Source organism: Otolemur garnettii, unplaced genomic scaffold (assembly GCF_000181295.1).
Source record: "Otolemur garnettii isolate 467f Iridium unplaced genomic scaffold, OtoGar3 scaffold00125, whole genome shotgun sequence".
In the NCBI taxonomy this organism is placed as follows: domain Eukaryota; kingdom Metazoa; phylum Chordata; class Mammalia; order Primates; family Galagidae; genus Otolemur; species Otolemur garnettii.
In genome coordinates this window covers 966,600-985,424 of record NW_003852520.1, presented here as the reverse complement: position 1 = coordinate 985,424, position 18,825 = coordinate 966,600, and the positions used below count along the sequence as shown (strand labels likewise).

General features: G+C 45.3%; 1 protein-coding gene across 1 annotated transcript in view; it reads left to right on the top strand.

Annotated features, from left to right (window-relative positions):
- LOC100942737 (high mobility group protein B1-like) overlaps window positions 1–18,323 on the top strand; it is a 40,214-nt gene extending 21,891 nt beyond the window's left edge. The window contains exon 4 of the mRNA XM_023517929.1: window positions 17,709–18,323. Within this exon, the coding sequence (XP_023373697.1) occupies window positions 17,709–18,323 (615 nt within the window). The remainder of the gene's footprint in view (window positions 1–17,708) is intronic.
- Window positions 18,324–18,825: the final 502 nt, after the last annotated feature.

Below are 18,825 nucleotides of genomic sequence, written 5' to 3'. Positions count from 1 at the left end.
GCATACCAAGGACCTTATCATACCTAGGTGTTACAGCCCACATCCTGACCCCTCCCCTTTGTCCCACTGGCCCCCTTGTGCACTCAGCCCACATCCTGACCCCCTCCCCTTTTTGCACTCACCATTCTACTCTGCACTCACCCCACTTATGACCTTTTTCCACTCATCACTCTACTCTGCACTCGCCCCACTTGTGACCTTTATCCCTTCCTTCTCATTCGCTCACCTGAGACAAAGAAGACTCGTCCCTGAGCCAATCAACCCTGAACACGACCACCCTGTACCTGTCAGTTTAGGACAGACATGGTTTACCTACCAATAAGGGGATGGGGTGGGATGGTCTAATGGGAGGGAAGCGGGAGAGGTCTAAAGGGACTTTCTGAATAGTCTGTAAGGGCTGTTCCCGTTTTTTCTTAAAGGGCAGCCCAGGCTCTGAGCTTGAATGAATAAAATTCCTCGTGTCTTTGCAGTGATGTTCGGACTCTCAGAGTGGTGCTTGAATTGAGTCTGGGGGTTAACAGCATCATCCTTCCTCTGCAGAGTGTCAAGCTGAGACTTGGAGCTCTAGGAAACAACGAGCCTGAAAGTCTTTTCCAGAGGATAGAAGAGTATGAAAGGAAGATTGGCGTGGCCTGTGTCACACAAGATGGCTGGGAGGGGAGAACTGAGGCCTGGAGGCCAAGGAGAAAGCACCATGTGGTCCAGGTGGATGGTGGTGAGGCCTGGTTCAGAGAGATGACATAGAAACACAGGTATGCGGGAGCTTGGTGCTAGCTACATGGAACTAGAGGATGAAGGAGAGAGTTCTTTTCTGAATGTTTTTAAAGTTTCAAAGCTTGGCAGTTAGAAGCAGAAAATCTGGGAATGGGAGCAGGTTTGCAGGGAGCTGATGACTTTGATTTTGGACATTGGGAAATGAAGCTGTGAGACCTCTGAGCATCTTGGAGCACTTTGCCTTGGCAAGGAGGCTGGGTGAGAAGCAGTGTTATAAGAAAATCCAGGGAGGAAGGTGAAAATGTCTCCTGGAGGCTGTGGTGACGTGCTGGCAGGGCAGTTATTGTAATTCAACCCACAGGACATGTATCTAAGATGGGGCTGGTTGCTGATAATAGAAGACAGGAGCAATAGAGGACATGGAAGGATGGAGAAGAACAGGTGCCAGTGATGAGGGAGGGTCCAAGCAGGGAACTGTGGTTTGGAGGCAGGAGGCAGGAGGCAGGAGGTAGTCTGTGCCAGTCTTTTAGAGCTGATCTTACAGGTAGCATTTTCCATGCTCCTGTAGTCCCACCTACCTGAGAGGCTGAGGCAAGAGTTCAAGGTCACAGTGAGCTATGATTGTACAACTGCACTCCAGCCTGGGCTACAGAGTAAGGCCCTGTTACTAAAACAAAACAACAACAACAACATAAAGGGTGCTTTCAGGCGGCGCCTGCAGCTCAAAGGAGTAGGGTGCCAGCCCCATATGCCAGAGGTGGTGGGTTCAAACCCAGCCCTGGCCAAAAAAAACTGCAATAAATAAATAAATAAATAAACAAAAATAAAGAGTGCTTTCTGACTGGGAAATAATAGGAGGCAGATGGGTAGGCCAAGGGCTAATCTTGGTGCCCCTGGAGCCATACTCTTTAGATGACAACTGATTCCACAGGTGTAATGGCAATGGGCTGACAAAAGGGGAGATATTTCCCTCGTCCAACAGAAGACCAAGAGAATCTCTCACTTTCCAGCTATGCTCCAGGTTTGCGTGGTGCCTTGACCTGAGTTTTAGGTGAGATACTAATTCATGTAATTTCACAGTTGCAGCAACATCAAACTTCTAGGCCCAAGTGAACCTCTTGCCTCAGCTTCCCAGGTGGCCAGGATTTTGTGGAGGTGGAGGTCTTGCTATTGCCCAGGCTGGTCTCAAACTCTTGACCTTAGGTGATCCTCCCACCATTGCCTCCCAAAGTGCTGGGATTTGGGATGTGAGCCGTTGCAGCTAGACCTGCCTTTTTTCTTTATACTTTTTTCAGGTTCAGTATTTGACTCCTTCTCAGGGATGGCCACTAAATCATACCTGCAGCCTTAGGCCCTAGCCACAGTAAAAGTGACTCTGTGTAGGCTGCGTCAGGGTCCCTGTTGCTCCCCAGCCTCAATCCTCAATCTGGGCAATTGCACGAGTGTGGGATGGGAGAAGAGTGAGATGCGCTTGAGAGGACAGTCCAACCTCTGGGATGCACATTTTTTGGCTTCTTTTCCCCTAGAGGGAAAGGCATGTATTTTCTATTATTAACTCTCTCCATGGGGAACCATTTCTTTTTAAGTTGTTCTTGGTTTCCAGTAAAAATTTGCATAGAAGATCCAAGAAGAAAATCCAAGAAGATCTGGGTGTCTGTTTCACAGCCTCCTCTCTTATGAGGAATGGGAAGGGGCCATTAGGTTCCAACTCTTGAAAAAGCTTTGTGGTTTATCTGTCCCCTTGGGCAGGATCTGGGATGTGTACAGACATAGCTGACATCCAGTCTCAAGCTGACATGGTGGTAGGAATGTTTAAAGGATCATATGGAAAGGAACCGGCTTTTTCCTCAGTGTGCTAGTCAGCGTTCTCCAGAGAAACAGAATACGTATGTATGTGTACATACATGCTTGAGAGAGGAGGAGGAGAGAGAGATAGATTTCGAAGGAAAGATGGAGATTTATTTTAAGATATTGGCTCATACAGTTGTGGAAATGGTGAATGTAAAATCTGCAGGGCAGGACAGCACACTGCAAACTGAGGCAGGGTCGCTGTGTTGCAGTCTCGAGACACAATTTCTTCTTCTGGAAACCTGTCCTTGCTCTTAAGTCTTTCAACTAATGGAATGAAGCCCACCCCATTATAGAGTGTAACCTGTTTTATTTAAAGCCCAAGGGATATGTTAATCATATCTACAAATTGCTTTCACAGCAATAGCTAGATGTGCTTGACCTGACAACCAGGTGCCAAGGTGTAGCTGAGTTGACCCACAGAGTTTTAAATTCACCATTCACGAAAACACTAGGTAAGTGCTTTTGCAGTAACTATACCTTTGGAAGTTGTGACTTCTCTCCCTGAGTAGGAAAGAATGATATGCTACCCTTCCCAGCATGTGGTCCACCTCTAGGCAGAACCAGCCACGTGGTCCACCTCTAGGCAGCTGAGAAGCAAGGAGGAGAGATGACAGGACCTTAAAGATCACGGTGTGGGCCGGCCCCGAAGTGGGCTGCATCCCTCCTCCATCCCATCAGCCATTCCTACCAGTGGGGGAGTTGGGAAGCACAGCTTAGCACAGGGGTGGTAAATAAGTCTGCAGCCAGTGTCTGCCGTGGAGAGGGAGAGTCAAAGCATCTGACTTCAGGGACCACTTTGCTGGCGGCTCTGTTAGCTCTGTTAGGTGTGGTGGGCACCTGCAGTCCCAGCTACAGGGGAGGCTGAGGCAAGAGAATCACCTAAGCCCAAGAGCTGGAGATTGCTGTGAGCTGTGATGCCACAGCACTTTACTGAGAGTGAAAGAGTGAGACTCTGTCTCTTAAAAAAAAAAAAGTGGCTCCTTTTGTGATGTGGGACCATCTCAAGAGTATTAAGGAGGAAGGATGCTTTGATGTCTCTGTTATTTGACTTTTATTAACCATGTTAAAATCAGTTAAGTGTTTTAATACATAAATATGTATACACTGATATGAGAAGATCTCTAGGTAATAATGAGTTTTAAAAAGCATTTTACAGAATAATATATGCACCCCAATACCGTTTATATAGATCAAAAGGAACATAAAATATAGTTCCTGATGTTCTCTGGTTCATACCTTTTAATTACATACCATCCAGAGAACATCAGGAACTATTTCTGTTCACTGAAAATGCATATTATGAGAACACTATGCATGAATTTCTATTTTTCGCATCAAAATAAACTCACACTGACTTGTTTAACATCTGAATGTGATCTTAGTGAGGCACTAAGACGGATAAGAAATAGGTTTGAAAAGAGCCCCTATCAGAGGAACCTGAATTCGCTAAAATTAAAGCAAGAACATCAACTTTGCAGTGAAGCTTGAGTGGAACAGTGCTGACGTCACTGATGGTTTATGAAAAGTTTAAGGGGACAATGTCCGCCAAAGAAAGCAGCAGTTTACAAGTAGATAATTCATTTTAAGACAGGATGAGATAAAGTTAAAGATGAGGCCTATAGCAGCAAAACACCCACTTCAATTTGTGAGGAAAAAGTTAATTTTGTTTGAACCCTAATTGAAGAGGGCCAGAGATTAACAGCAGAAACAGTAGCCAACACCATGGATACCTCAACTGGTTCAGTTGCAAAACTCTGACTGAAAAATTAAAGTTGAGCAAACTTTCCACATGAGGATGTCCAAACTGCTGCATGAGATCAGCTGCAGACGAGGACAGAAATTTCATTGGGAATTTCCAACGAGTGGGATCAAGATCCTGAAGCATTTCTGCAAAGAATTGCAACAGCAGATGAAACGTGGCTTCACCAGGACAATCCTGAAGGCAAAGCACAATCAAAGCAATGGCTACCGGGAGGCGGAAGTGGTCCAGTCAAAGCAACAGCTGACTGGTCACAAGCGAAGGTCACGACAATAGTTCTGGAGTATACTCAAGGCATTTTGCTCGTCGACTTTCTGGAAAGCCAAAGAATGATAACATCTACTTATTATGAGACTGTTTTGAGAAAGTTAGACAAAGCTTTATCAGAAAAACGCCAGGGAATACTTTACCATAGAGTCCCTCTCCCCCAGGAATGACTGCTCTTCCTCTCATCGAACAAGGGCAATTTGGTGAAAATATTGATGAGACATTATAAGGCACTCATCTCACAATCCTGATTTTTTTTGTTTTGTAATCTTTAAAAATAAATCTGTAGGGTGGCACCTGTGGCTTAAGGAGTAGGGTGTGGGCCCCATATACCAGAGGTGGCGGGTTCAAACCCCACCCCAGTCAAAAACTGCAAATAAATAAATAAATAATAGAAAGATTTATTTAAAAAAATAAATCTGTAAAGGGTACCCATTTTTCTTCAGTTAATGGAGAAAAGGCTCAGTGCCTATAGCTCAAGCAGGTAAGGTGCCAGCAACATACACCAGAACTGGCGGGTTTGAATCCAGCCCAGGCCCACCAAACAACAATGACAACTACAACCAAAACATAGCTGGGCATTGTGGTGGGCACCTGTAAGTCCCAGCTACTTGGGGGGCTGAGGCAAGAGAATTGCTTAAGCCTGAGAGTTTGAGGTTGCTGTGAGCTGTGACGCCATAGCACTCTACCCAGGGCAACAGCTTGAGACTCTCTCAAAAAAAAAAGCTATTCAGAGATCAAGACAGGTTGAAGGGAAATTACATGATCTTGGAACTGCTGCATGTAAAGCTGGGTGCTACAGTGCATGCCACTCAGGAGGCTGCCATGAGCTCCAGGCCACTCTTCTGAGCCCAGAAATTTGAGGCTGCAGTGAGCTGTGATCATACCTGCCACTGCACACCAACTGGGGCGATACAGTGAGACTCTTATTTGGAAAAAAAAAATCCACACAAGGGCCGTTGTCAGGGCCAACAATATATGCACCTGCACAATTGATGAGCTTTCCTGGTGTCTGATGCTTTTTGTAACTTCAACTAGATAATGGGTCTGATGCCAAAGCACCAGGCTAGCTCCCCAAGAAGATCCCCGAGACTCCCTGATTTCTTTCTTATTCAAAATAAAACAAAACAAACAAAAATAGTAATAGTAAATCCAGCATGCCCTGGTTCTTCTCAAATGCCCAATTACCCTGCCTGGCTATCTGATTCTGTGGGGCATCTTCCTGAGACGTTCCCCAGGCAGCCTCTCTTGAAGTTGGGAAAAGGCTATTACCCAAACAATATGACCTAATCATCGCTACCCTCACATGAATCTGAAATGACAAGAAAAGGAAAGCTGCTATTATTTTCTGGAGGAGGGGGCTCAGAGGAGGGGAGTAAGAGATGAGGAACAGCTCCCAGAGAAGAGAGAAGCACGTAGTGAAAAACCATGTTCTGCTTTAGCCCCTCCTTAGAAGCCACAATGAGGCAAATGTCTCCGCCATCCACGTTTACCATGAGGAATCATTTCTGGTTTATAATCAACAAAATTGGCCAGGCATGATGGCTTACCCCTGAAATCCTAGCACTCTGGGAGGCCAAAGCGGGTGCATCCCTTGAGCTCAGGAGTTTGAGATCAGCCCAAGCAAGAGCGAGACCCCATCTCTACTAAAAATAGGGTTAGGGCTAAGGGCTAGCTGGGGGACACCAGTAGTCCCAGCTACTTGGGAGGATGAAGCAGGAGGATCACTTGACTGCAAGAGATTGAGGTGGCTGTGAGCTATGATGACACCACAGCACTCTACCTAGGGCAACAGAGTGAGACTACTCTGTCTCAAAAACAAATAAATAAGTAAATAAAATCAATAAAAGCAACATGAATGTCTGAAGGGGTCCTATGTCTCCTAGGTTTAGAAAACAAAGAAACAAAGCCATGGGTTCAGGTCCTGTGTTCAGTGGTCATCTTAAAATGTAATCCTTTTTCTTTCTTTTTTTTTTTTTTTTCCTGTGAGACGGTCTCACTTTGTCACCCTCGGCAGAGTGTCATGGCATCACAGCTCACAGCAACCTCAAACTCTTAGGCTCAAGCAATTCTCTTGCCTCGGCCTCCAAAGTAGCTGGAACTACAGGTGTCACCACAACGCCTGGCTATTTTTAGAGACAGGGTCTCACTCACTCTGGCTCAGGCTGGTCTCGAATCCGTGTGCTCAGGCCATTCACCTGCCTGGGCCTCCTGGAGCGCTGGGATTACAGTTGTGAACCACTGCACCCAGCCAAGTTATAATTCTTGAAATACCCATTTCTCATCATCTGCCACAGTCCAGAGTCAAAAGAAAGAAACTCTGGCCGTCCTGCGAAAAATATGCCACATAGGTATTTTGTAACATTAGAAATCAAGCCAGACTCCCACAGCAAAGGCTTGAAGAAAAGGAGCCTTGAGCATATCCAGACAAAATGAAGGCAGGAAGGGTGTTTTTTGTTTTGTTTTTTTTAGTGAGGCAAATGGTCTTCCTTTTACAAGAGAGTAACATGATTACTATTATTAAAGCTAGAAAATATTTCAGACCATCAAATATTTTTATGGGTAAGGAAACTGAAGTTCAAGTTGAAGAACTTATTGAAAACCACCTACTTTCAGGGACAGACTTAGAGTGCTGATGGCAAGTCCTCACTGATCTGTTTATTCAGCCAGCACACGGCGTTTACAAGTTCAATGTTGTGTTTGGCTCTCTAAATGCTGCGTGTGTGCCCCTTCTGATGAATGACCACGCTCTGCCCTGCCTCAGAACACTATTCACATGGTGTTCAGGTGACCATGGGAAGTGAATCCGACTTGTGGTTCCTAGACTTAGGTGTTTCCTTTAATTAGCTTTCTTCTAATTTATTTAAAATGCAGTAAAAATTGTTAGACCTGGCTCAGGAGCACCTTAAAAATTCCAAGGCCAGTGACCTCCACCATGACCCACAGCACTGCTGGTGCTCACAAGTGCCACATTCACTGTCCAGCTTCTTCATTTCACTGCCTTGGAAGTTCTCACATTAACTTCTCTAAGACCCCACAGCTCTGCTGGCCAGAGTGAAGGCTTGCCTAATCCCAAGGTCAAGACTCAAAGGTCTATATCCCTGAATGCTGACAGCAGCAGCTCATCTTGGTCCTCTAAACATAGCTGTCTCAGCCAGCACAGGGTTCCCTGCTCAGCTTACAGAATCAGGAGTCAGGTGAGCAGAGAATCACTGTGGGCACTCAGGCATTAAAGCAGCTTATAGCTCAGACAGAGAGAAGCAATTGAGGAGGAGGAAGGGAAGGTGTATCCAGAATTAATGACCCCCTTTACAGTGAACTTGACACCAAATGTGGCACTATCCCAATAGTCTACTTGTTACCTTGGCTATGGGAATATCCCCCAAGGACTCTTTCAAGTATTCAATCACTCAACAAACATTGTCTAAGCACTCTCTTAGGCCCTGGGGAAAAGAGACGAGGATGTCCAAGGCCTCCAGACACCTATAGTCTGGAAAATGGACATAAATATGTAAATAAATGCATGCAAAGGATTATGGGCCATTACAGAAGTAATTTAGAAATTAGAGAGCTCTCAATGAAAGCAACCATATTGGAGACCAGGACAAGTTCCATTATTTGTAGACACAGTACAACAAGAAAATGCCATGTCCCTTACTAAAACATTATTAAGAAGTTACTCAAGGACATCGCCTGTGGCTCAGTGGGTAGAGCACCCGGCATAATACACCAGGGCTGGGGGGTTCGAATCTGGCCCACGTCAGCTAAACAACAATGACAACTGCAAAAAAAAAAAATAGCTGGGCATTGTGGTGAGCACCTGTAGTCCCAGCTACTTAGGAGGCTGAGGCAAAAGACTTGCTTAAGCCCAGGAGTTTGAGGTTGCTGTGAGCTGTGACACCATGGCACTCTACCAAGGGTGACAGCTTGAAACTCTATCTCAAAAAAAAGAAAAAGAAAGTTACTTAAGAGGCTGAGCTGAGGAATTGGAGGCTGAAGTTTGCAATTATCACACCTGTGACTTACTGTGCACTCCTGCCTGGGCAATTAGTGAGACCCCATCCCTTACAAAAAAGTTATTAAGAATTTCAAGGCTGGGCACAGGAGCTCATGCCTATAATCCTAGCACTCTGGGAGGCTGAGGTGGACGGATTACCTGAACTCATGGGTTTGAGACCAGCCTGAGCCAGAGTGAGACCTCATCTCTAAAAATAGTTGGGTGTTGTGGTGGGCACCTATAGTCCTAGCTACTTGGGAGGCTGAAGCAAGAGGATCACTTGAGCCCAAGAGATTACGGTTGCTATGAGCTATGACACCAAGGCATTCTATTGAGAGTGAAAAAGTGAGACTCTGTCTCAAAATAAATAAATAAATAATACAAAGAATTTCAGGATTTTTTTTCTGTCTTCTTTGGGTAAATAAACAAATAAAAATGTAAAAATAAAAAAAATACTATCAAGATGGCTACAAAAGAGCATTACCCCAAGCATGGGGCCCTTGTTAGAGTAGGGTGCTGGATATACACCCACGGAGTCAGCCCTGTTGGAGTCTCTGGTCTCCAGAGAGATAAGGACCAGCCCTAAGAATACCCAGCTCAATATTCATGAAAGGACAGGTGGTCAAATCATTCCCACAAGAATAATCCCCATGCTTGTACTATACCAAGAGTAACTATTATGAGACTGACATCATGGTGCCACCCCATGCAGACTCTTTCCACAGCCCCTGGACTCAGCACAGAACTTAATTAAAACCACATCTCTCTCTGCAGCAACTCAGGATTCACAGACAGGTGGTTCCAAGACACCTAATTCTGTGTCTGGCTCTGGAGGCACTTAGCTAGCCAAGATCAGTCTTCATCAGTACCTGAGTACAGCCAGACACCCTGTAGTTCTAGGCAGCTGCACCCACTTGAAAATGAAGAAATAGATTTTTGAAAGGCAGCAAATTGTCGGTTTCACACCTGACATACATTGTACAGACAAACAACCCCAGCTGTTCCCTGAAAATGCATGCCTGGGTCCTCTGGGAAACAAAGAGCAGCAAATGTTCTCAAATATTCTAACAACTCTAATAAGAGTGAAGAGTGCTTAATTAACAAAGTAATTAGCTTTGCACACTGGAAAGAAAAAATGGATGAACAGATAACATAATAGATACACACATCAGTTTTTAGTTGATGAGCTTGGATAAAATAAGGGACACTTATTTTGTGGTTTGTAGGGGAAAACTCAATGCTTCCTACCGTCCTCTCTCATCTCGAGGGTGGGAGAATTTGCTGTACGTGAAAGTCAAGGACATAACTGGGCCATGTCATGAGGGGTGGAACTTTTGTTACGACTAACAAGAGATTAATAGCTCTGCCTTACCAGGGACTGGTCTCTTCAGATTTCCATCTCTCTTTGCCACTCTCAGATTCTTTTTCTTTCTTTCTTTTTTTTCTCTTAGAGACAGAGTCTCACTTTATCGCCCTCAGTAGAGTGCTGTGATGTCACAGCTCACAGCAACCTCCAACTCCTGGGCTTAGGCGATTCTCTTGTCTCAGCCTCCTGAGGAGCTGGGACTACAGGTGCCCACCAGAACACTCAGCTATTTTTTTTTTTTTTGCAGCTTGGCCGGGGCCGAGTTTGAACTCGCCACCCTCAGTATATGGGGCCAGTGCCCTACCACTGAGTCACAGGTGCCACCCACATATTCTTTTTCTTATCTGTGAAACTGGTGTAGTAAGAGAAACCAGGGTGTCCACCCTGGGAAGCCAAAGTGTGGGTGGCGGAGGCCAGCTCTGTTAGGTGCCTTTAGAGAAATGCTGTCTTTCCATTATTCTTTTCCTTGGGTTTGTCCCTTGTGCTTCCCATGCCATAAAATGGGTAATATCTAAAGACCGGGATTCAGGGGCAATGCCTGTCACTCAGTGGGTAGGGTTGCTGTGACCTGTGACATTACGGCACTCTACCAAGGGCAACAAAGTGAGACTCTCTAAAAAAAAAAAAAAAAAGACCCGTATTCAGGACTTTAGTAGAAAGAAACAAAGCCTAGGTTTTAGCTCTAGGTTTTATACCAGAGGTACAAAAGGAGGGACTTGACCTCACAGGGTCTAGCCCATCTAATAGAGCTAAAGAGTTTGAGGCCCTGGACGTCACAAACCTGACATTAACATGCAAGGTCCCTTCCACCCAGCTCCCTCGTGATGCTGTGGCAGGGGCTGATCTCATCCTATCTTGTAAATAAGGCAGGCGCTTAGGAGCATCATGCTGTCTTGTGCCCCTACATCCAGGTATCTAGCACTTTGTGACTCATCTTAATTCAGTTAAATCCAGCAAGCACTTATGAGCCTAATATGGGCAAAACACCCTTTAATCAGAAGCACAGTTTTATTATAGCTTGTGAAGAAACACATTTAGACTTGTTTAGGATAATTATTAATTAATAAGCATTGCATGCTGTTCTGCATAAAATTGGTCTCAGTCCTTTAAAAAATAAAAGTTTTCTTGTAGAATTTGACTAAGGTCAGCAGAGGCAAGAACCATACCTCAAAACTAACAAGCTGAATTGAAGAAGAAGCCAAAAGGCATTCAGTTAAAACCACTGAGTGAAGTGGCTCTGCCTCTGTCCTCCCTACTGCCCCCCCCCCCCCGGGCTCTGCTCCCTTTTTTCTGTGATTCTCAGTGATGATGGGGCGTGCACAAGGATGGCACTCCCTGGAGGGCCCAGCTCCTTCAACACAGTCTTATTCCTGTTCAACTCTGGCTTCTCCTGACCTGGCTTCTATTTACATTGTACCCTTTGAAATTCTTATTCTAGTGCCAAAAATTGAAATAGTTCCCCATACTCTTAACCTTTTCACTCACCACCTCCTCTGTTTCCTGGGCTTCAACTGAAAGTAGATTTCCCTGAAGAACTCCACGTCCCTTCCAGTTTATTCTTGCACACGTGGTCTCACTGTCACCCAGAGGGGACTTCTTCTGGCTCTAGGCTTCCTTTAATAAAACTGTGTATCATCCAGCTTCTCATGTGTACTAGTTGCCTGCTGCTGCTGCTGCAAATGGGGTTAAACTAAGTGGCTTAAAATATCACACATTTATTACCTTACAGTTCTGGAGCTCAGAAATCCAAAATGGGTCACCCTGGGCTAAGATCGGGGTGTCAACAGGACTGTGTTCTGTCCAGAGGCTCAAAGGGAGTGTCTGTTCTCTTGCCTTTTCCAGCATCCAGGGGCCACTTGCGTTTCGTGGTTCCTGAGCCCTTCCTCCATCTTCAAAGCCAGCTGTCACACCACTTGTTCTTTCTGTCTGTCTGTCTTTTTTTTTTTTTTTTGGAGACATAATCTCACTTCATCACCCTCAGTAGAGTGCTGTGGCATCACAGCTCATAGCAACCTCAAACTCTTGGGCTTAGGCAATTCTCTTGCCTCAGCCTCCCAAGTAACTGGGACCACAGGTACTCCCCAGAATGCCCCGCTAATTTTTTGTTGCAGTTTAGCTGGGGTCGGATTTGAACCTGCTACCCTGGGTATATGGGGTCCGGGCCCTACCCACTGAGCCACAGGCCGCGCCACCCTCACTCTTTCTTGTTTAAGAGCATTTATGATGACACTGGTCCCACCCAGATAATCCAGGATAATCTCCCCATCTGAAAATTCTTAACCTAATCACATCTACACAGTTTCTTTTGAGGTCCTGGTTCTGGGAACTTGGACACTTTATTCTTCCTCTCTCCATCCCTGCAGCCTCCACCCCAGACAGGCCCACCCTGAGCCCTGCTCCTCGGAGAGCTCAGCCTTCAAGCCTTCCCTGGGCCTCAGTGGGTCTAGCCTGGCCGTCTCCACTTCTTGGTCTGGTTTGTACTTTTCCTGACCCCTTACCCTACTAGGTCTCTTGGAAGGGCAGCCCTGGGCCTAGTTCTGAACTCACACTTACGCCTCCTGCATCCTGCTCTTCCCTTCGTGTTCCTCCCACTCTGGGACCTCATTAGGATCTGGAGTCGGTCTGCAAAGCCCCAGCTCAGAACAAGCTCCACCCAGGGGCATCTTCTCTCTGGTGTTTATGTGGATCAGCAGCTCCCTGGCCCCTGTCATCTTCGCTCCTTTCCCCCTTCCTCCTCCACCCCAGGCCCCGGAGGGAGCTTGGGGCTGTGCAGGGGACAGTCCTGCCCAGCTCCACCCGCCCCACAGGCTGTGGTCAGAGCTCTCACCGCTGGGGGCTCCCGAATGAGAATTCCAAACACCCGGCACACTCCACAGCTCTCACTAGAGCCCATGATGTTTTCTCAGATCCAAAGAGAAAATAGAGACCGCAGAGGCGAACATCGCCTGCCATTTGTAAACCGACCGTTCACGCTGGGGATCCCAGCACTTGGGAGGCCCAGACAGGTGGATCGCCTGAGCTCAAGAGTTCGAGACCAGCCTGAGCAAAAGTGAAATCCCATCTCTACTAAAATAGAAAAACTAAGCAACAGGATCACTTAAGCCTGAGAGCTGGCGCTCTACCCAGGCAACAGCTTTAGACTGTCTCAAAAACAAAGCAAAACAAAAAAACAAGCTCACATTCTCCTGGCTAAGCAGATCCACCCTTCACTCTTGCCCAGGCCTCAAACTACGGACCTCGGCTTCCTCTTTGCCTTTTCACCAAATCTGAAAAATCTTACCCCTTCGGAATGAAATGCAAAAAGGTAAAATTTTTAGGGGGACTCAGCCCACCTCCAGAATGACCCAGAAGTAGAAATAAATACAGGTTTGGGGGCAATTAAGTTTCATACAAATAGTAGAGGAGGGGGGCTGCTCTTTAAAAAAAACAAAAGGCGGCGCCTGTGGCTCAAAGGAGTAGGACTCTAGCCCCATATGCCTGAGATGGCCGGTTCAAACCCAGCCCTAGCCAAAAAAAAAAAAAAAATCCCACAAAGCCAGGTACAAACATAGCTGAGGAACTGGGTCCCGAAGCTCAGCCGTCACTGGTGTCACATCTGCCCTGTCCAGGTGGCAGTCTGAGGACAGTCTGGTGCTGCGGGAATGTCTCTGGGAAAGGGTGAGTCTCCTAGCTGCCTGCCCTGCGCTGTCTGAGTAGCAGGCATCTCGCTGGTGCGGTTCAGGGTAACAGAGAGTCACATTCTCTCTTAACAGCTGTGTGCTTAGCTTTATGGCTGCCTTCGGTTTGTGGCCGGGGATAGCTTTCCTTTGCTCTCATCACGGACCATTATTTCTTTATTTCCTTTAAAAATAAAGAGTTTTACTACTTAAAGTAAGTTAATTTAATAAACTTAAGCTAACATAACTCTGCCTACCCTTGAGCAGCAGGGGTTTGAACTGTGTAGGCCGCTTACGTGGGGATTTTATTCTGCCTCCTCCAGCCTCAGGCAGCAAGACCCGGCCCTCCCCCTCCCCTCCGCCTCAGTCCACCCAACCTGAGGAAGAAGATGAAGACCCTGTGCTCATCCACCTGCAAGACGTGGATGGTGAATGTATTCCCCTTTCCTCATGATGTTCTTAATATCTGTTTCTTTTCCCCAGCTCACTGTACTGAGAGAATACAGTATAACAGATATGCCCTACAAAAGATGTATTGATCAACTATTGATCAGCAAGGCTTCCAGTGAACAATAGGCTATTGAGTGGTTAAGCTGGGGGTGGGGAGTCAAAGTTATCTGCAGATTTTTGACTCCATGGGGACTGGTCCCCTAACCCCCCAAGTGTAATCAGGATTCAACAATAATTGTACGCGTGGTGATATTTGGATATGGCAGGTATCGTGAAGATAGTAAGAAAATGAGCATGTTGGGAGCACTGAGCCAAGGAGAATGGACCCCAGAGAAATGGAATTTGCCCAAAGAGAAAGTACCACAGCCCGTGAACATGAGCTTCTGAACAACGTGTCAACCCAGGCCCAGCAGAGATGGTGCAGAGTGCCTCCCAGATCAATGACACTGGCCGTACTATCTGGATGCTTCCTCCTGCACGCAGTGCATGTTTTCTGCCAGCATTCTTAGGATAATTAGATTTTGCCTACAAGCCATAATGCTCTCATCAACAAGTCATGAACATCTGGCTTGCTTGGTAGTTTATTACTCAATACCAATTAATCAATCAACAGCCTGGTTTTAAACATAAGCTCACAGGAGCTTGGACCCTTGTGCTGGCAAGCTTGGATTCTGAGCCTGCGAGACTGAGGGCTGGAGGTAAATTTGCCAAGGTGACATCATTTATACGCTCATCAGGGTGGCCAGTCTTTCTTTCCTCCTTTTTTTTTTTTTGAGACGGAGTCTCACTCTGTCTCCGTAGGTAGTCATAGCTCACAGCAACTTCAGACTCCTGGGTTCAAGTGATCCTCCTTTCATAGCCTCCAGAGTAGCTGGGACTACAGATACCCACCATAATGCCTGGGTAGTTTTTCTATTTTTAGTAGAGATGGGGTCTCACTCTTGCTAAGCTGCTCTCCAACTCCTGAGCTCAAGCAATCTACCCACCTCAGCCTCCCAGAGTGCTAGGATTATAAGCATGAGCCACTGCATTCAACTTAGACCCCCCACTTCTATTTGCCCTTAAATGTGGATATCTCCACAATAAACCCCAGGGAGCAGGGCACTGGGGTCCAATCACTTGGGTTCAAATTCACTTAATTTTAACCAAAGTACATTATTTGAACAATAATTTTTAACTCAACTTATTAATATGTTGCTTAGGATATTACATCCTCATTTATAAGTTAAATATGTTTGTAATTTCCCTTTATAATAATATATTTTTTCCAATTTTAATATCAGATATAGTACAATGAATTTGAATTTCTTCTTTTTCTATTATCTATAAGATTTGGCATGATCTGTTTTTTGAAATTATCTTCTATTTTTATTTATAAATATTAGTTGTCTATTTTTTGAGACTTTGGGAAAAAAGAATTTAAAAAATTCTTTAAAAAACTTTAAAAAATGGTGGCACCTGTGGCTCAAGGGAGTAGGGCGGGCGCTGGCCCCATATACTGGAAGTTGAGGGTTCAAACCCAGCCCTGGCAAAAAAGAAAAAAAAACAAATCCACTTATCAACTATGCAAACTTGGGAAAAGGATTTAATCTCTGTAAACTTCACATCACTCATCTGAGAAAACATCAGCAACATTAGTAACTTCTAAATAAAGTTTCTGGCAGCGTTAAATGAGGTGATCCCCATGCAGGGCAGTGCTTGGCAGGTGATAAACACAAGTGAGTGATGGCTATTTTTTTCTCAACCACATCCATGGCTTTAATACAGTACAAAATAACAGGATGGATTTTTCCAGCCTGGTGCTCCCTCCTCAGCTCCAAATGGGCGTTTTCATTGCCTACTGAGTCTCATACAGGCCTTCAAAGTGACTGTGTCAAAGACTAGACTTATCCAGACTCTTCCAACCACCACGCCCGAGAACACGGATGACCTTGGAGGACATTATGGTAAACAAAATGAGCCAGACACAGAAATAAAAATACCATATGTTCTCACTTACATGTGGGAGCTAAAAAAGCCCTCATAAAAAAGGGGAGAACAGAATAATGATTACTAGCAGCTAGGAAGAGTCCCAGGGAGGGGATATAGCCAAAAGTTGGCTAAGGGAAGTGCAGCAAGATGGCAGGGCTGACATCTGGTGTTCCGCAGCACTGCAGGAGGGTTGGAATCAATAACAGGATTGTAGATTTTCAAACAGCTAGAAGGGTAGATTTGAGCATTCCCAACACAAAGAAATGATAAATGCTTGAGGTGATGGATATGCTAATTACCCTGATCTAACTATTATACATTGTATACATGTATTGAAATATCATACTGTACCCCATAAGTATGACATACAACAAAAATAATAATAAAAGCAAAACAACCCAATTTCACCCAATTTTCCACCTCTTGCTCCCTACTGGTAAATAGCATTAAGATACACACGGTCGTCCAAGCCAGAAAGCTAGGAGTAATTGTTGCATCTCACCTTTCCAGTATGTCTCTGTCTTTTTTGGCCACCAAACCTTGAATTCACCCCCTCAGAAGCCTCTTGGTCCCACCTTTGCTTCAGGTCTAATAGGGCTGTCGCAAATACTTCCTGAAGTTCTTTTCCCATTCTGATTTATTGTCTCCAGTGCTAACTGAACTTTATCTTTCTTTCAAAAGACATTTGATGAGACTCAATGCCTGTGCTCATTGGGTAGGGTACTGGCCACAGACACCAGGGCCAGCGGGTTCAAACCCGGCCCAGGCCTGTAAACAACAATGACAACTACAACAAAAAATAGCTGGGCATTGTGGCAGGTGCCTGTAGTCTCAGCTACTTGGGAGGTTGAGGCAAGAGAATCATTTAGGCACAAGAATTTGAGTTTGCTGTGAGCTGTGACTTCACAACGCTCTACTGAGGGCGACATAGTGAGACTCTGTCTCAAAAAAAAAAAAAAAAAAAAAGAACACCTGATCACATCACTTGTCTGCTTATGGGTTACTAGGGGACCAGCTCCAGGCCTTTCACATTCTAGTTAGAAGCTGCCTCCTCGCCCCTCCCTGCTCCTGCCTCCTGCACTAAGGCTTTGAGAGACATTTTGTTCTCTTGACCACGTGCCTTCCTTCCTCTGAGCTTTCTTCTACCATAAACTCCTTTTCAGCATCTGTGCTCAGCTCAAATGTCACCTCTGCTGTGACATTTCCTGAGTCAGAAAGAGATTGATTTCTTGTGATGGGGGGACATGCTGTATAGGCCATGTTGATGCTCTCCACGTCTGTTTCTGACCCCCTCAGACAAACACCTCGCTGCTGACTTCCTCCCTGTTTTCCTAACACAGTGCCTGCCACAGAGGACGGAAGCCAGACAAGCCCCTTAGGAGGCTACGGACAGCAGCTACTACTGGCTGAGTAACTGCCATATTCGGGGCTTAGCATCCTACACAGTCTCATTCAGTTCACCTTGACAATCACAACTTGTTCCATTTTCTTCTATAATATTTACCTGGTAAAGCTCCATCCCTGGGAGAATTAGTCTGCTTGGGCTGCCATAACAAAATACCAAAGATTGAGTAGTACATTGAGCTCCATAGAGACAGCACCGGGGCAAGTGAGAGCTGGATGAGCACTGGGCACCTCTGTCCCTCGCTGAGGAAAAATAACTAATCATGGGCAAAGGCTAAGAAGCCGAGAGGCAAAATGTCATCATTTGCATTCTTTGTGCAAACTTGTCGGGAGGAGCACAAGAAGCACCCAGATGCTTCAGTCAACTTCTCAGAGTTTTCTAAGAAGTGCTTAGAGAGGTGTAAGACCATGTCTGCTAAAGAGAAGGGAAAATTTGAAGATACGGCAAAGGCGGACAAGGCCCATTATGAAAGAGAAATGGAAACCTATATCCCTCCTAAGGGGGAAACAAAAAAGAAGTTCAAGGATCCCAATGCACCCAAGAGGCCTCCTTCGGCCTTTTTCTGGTTCTGTTCTGAGTATCGCCCCAAAATCAAAGGAGAACATCCTGGCCTGTCCATTGGTGATGTTGCAGAGAAGCTGGGAGAGATGTGGAGTAACACTGCTGAGGGTGACAAGCAGCCTGAGGAAAAGAAGGCTGCAAAGCTGAAGGAAAAATACGAAAAGGATATCGCTGCAGACCGAGCTAAAGGAAAGCCTGATGCAGCGAAAAAGGGAGTCGTCAAGGCTGAAAAAAGCAAGAAAAAGAAGGAAGAGAAGGAAGATGAGGAAGATGAAGATGAGGAAGAGGAGGAGGAAGATGAAGAAGAAGATGATGATGATGAATAAGTTGGTTCTAGTGCAGTTTTTTTTCTTGTCTATAAAGCATTTAACCCCCCTGTATACAACTCACTCCTTTTAAAGAAAAAAATTGAAATGTAAGGCTGTGTAAGATTTGTTTCTAAACTGTACAGTGTCTTTTTTTGTACAGTTAACACACTGCTGAATGTGTCTTTAGATAGCCCTGTCCTGGTGGTATTTTCAATAGCCACTAACCTTGCCTGGTACTGTATGGGGGTTGTAAATTGGCATGGAAATTTAAAGCAGGTTCTTGCTGGTGCACAGCACAAATTAGTTACATATGGGGATGGTAGTTTTTTCATCTTCAGTTGTCTCTGATGCAGCTTATACGAAATAATTGTTGTTCTGTTAACTGAATACAACTCTGGAATTACAAAAAAAAAGTTGCAGCTGTTTTGTTGTCATTCTGAATGCTTCTAGGTAAAGACAGTTTTTTTTATTAGTTCTGTTGCCCTTTTCATAGGTCTGAAATTTTTCTTCTTGAGGGGAA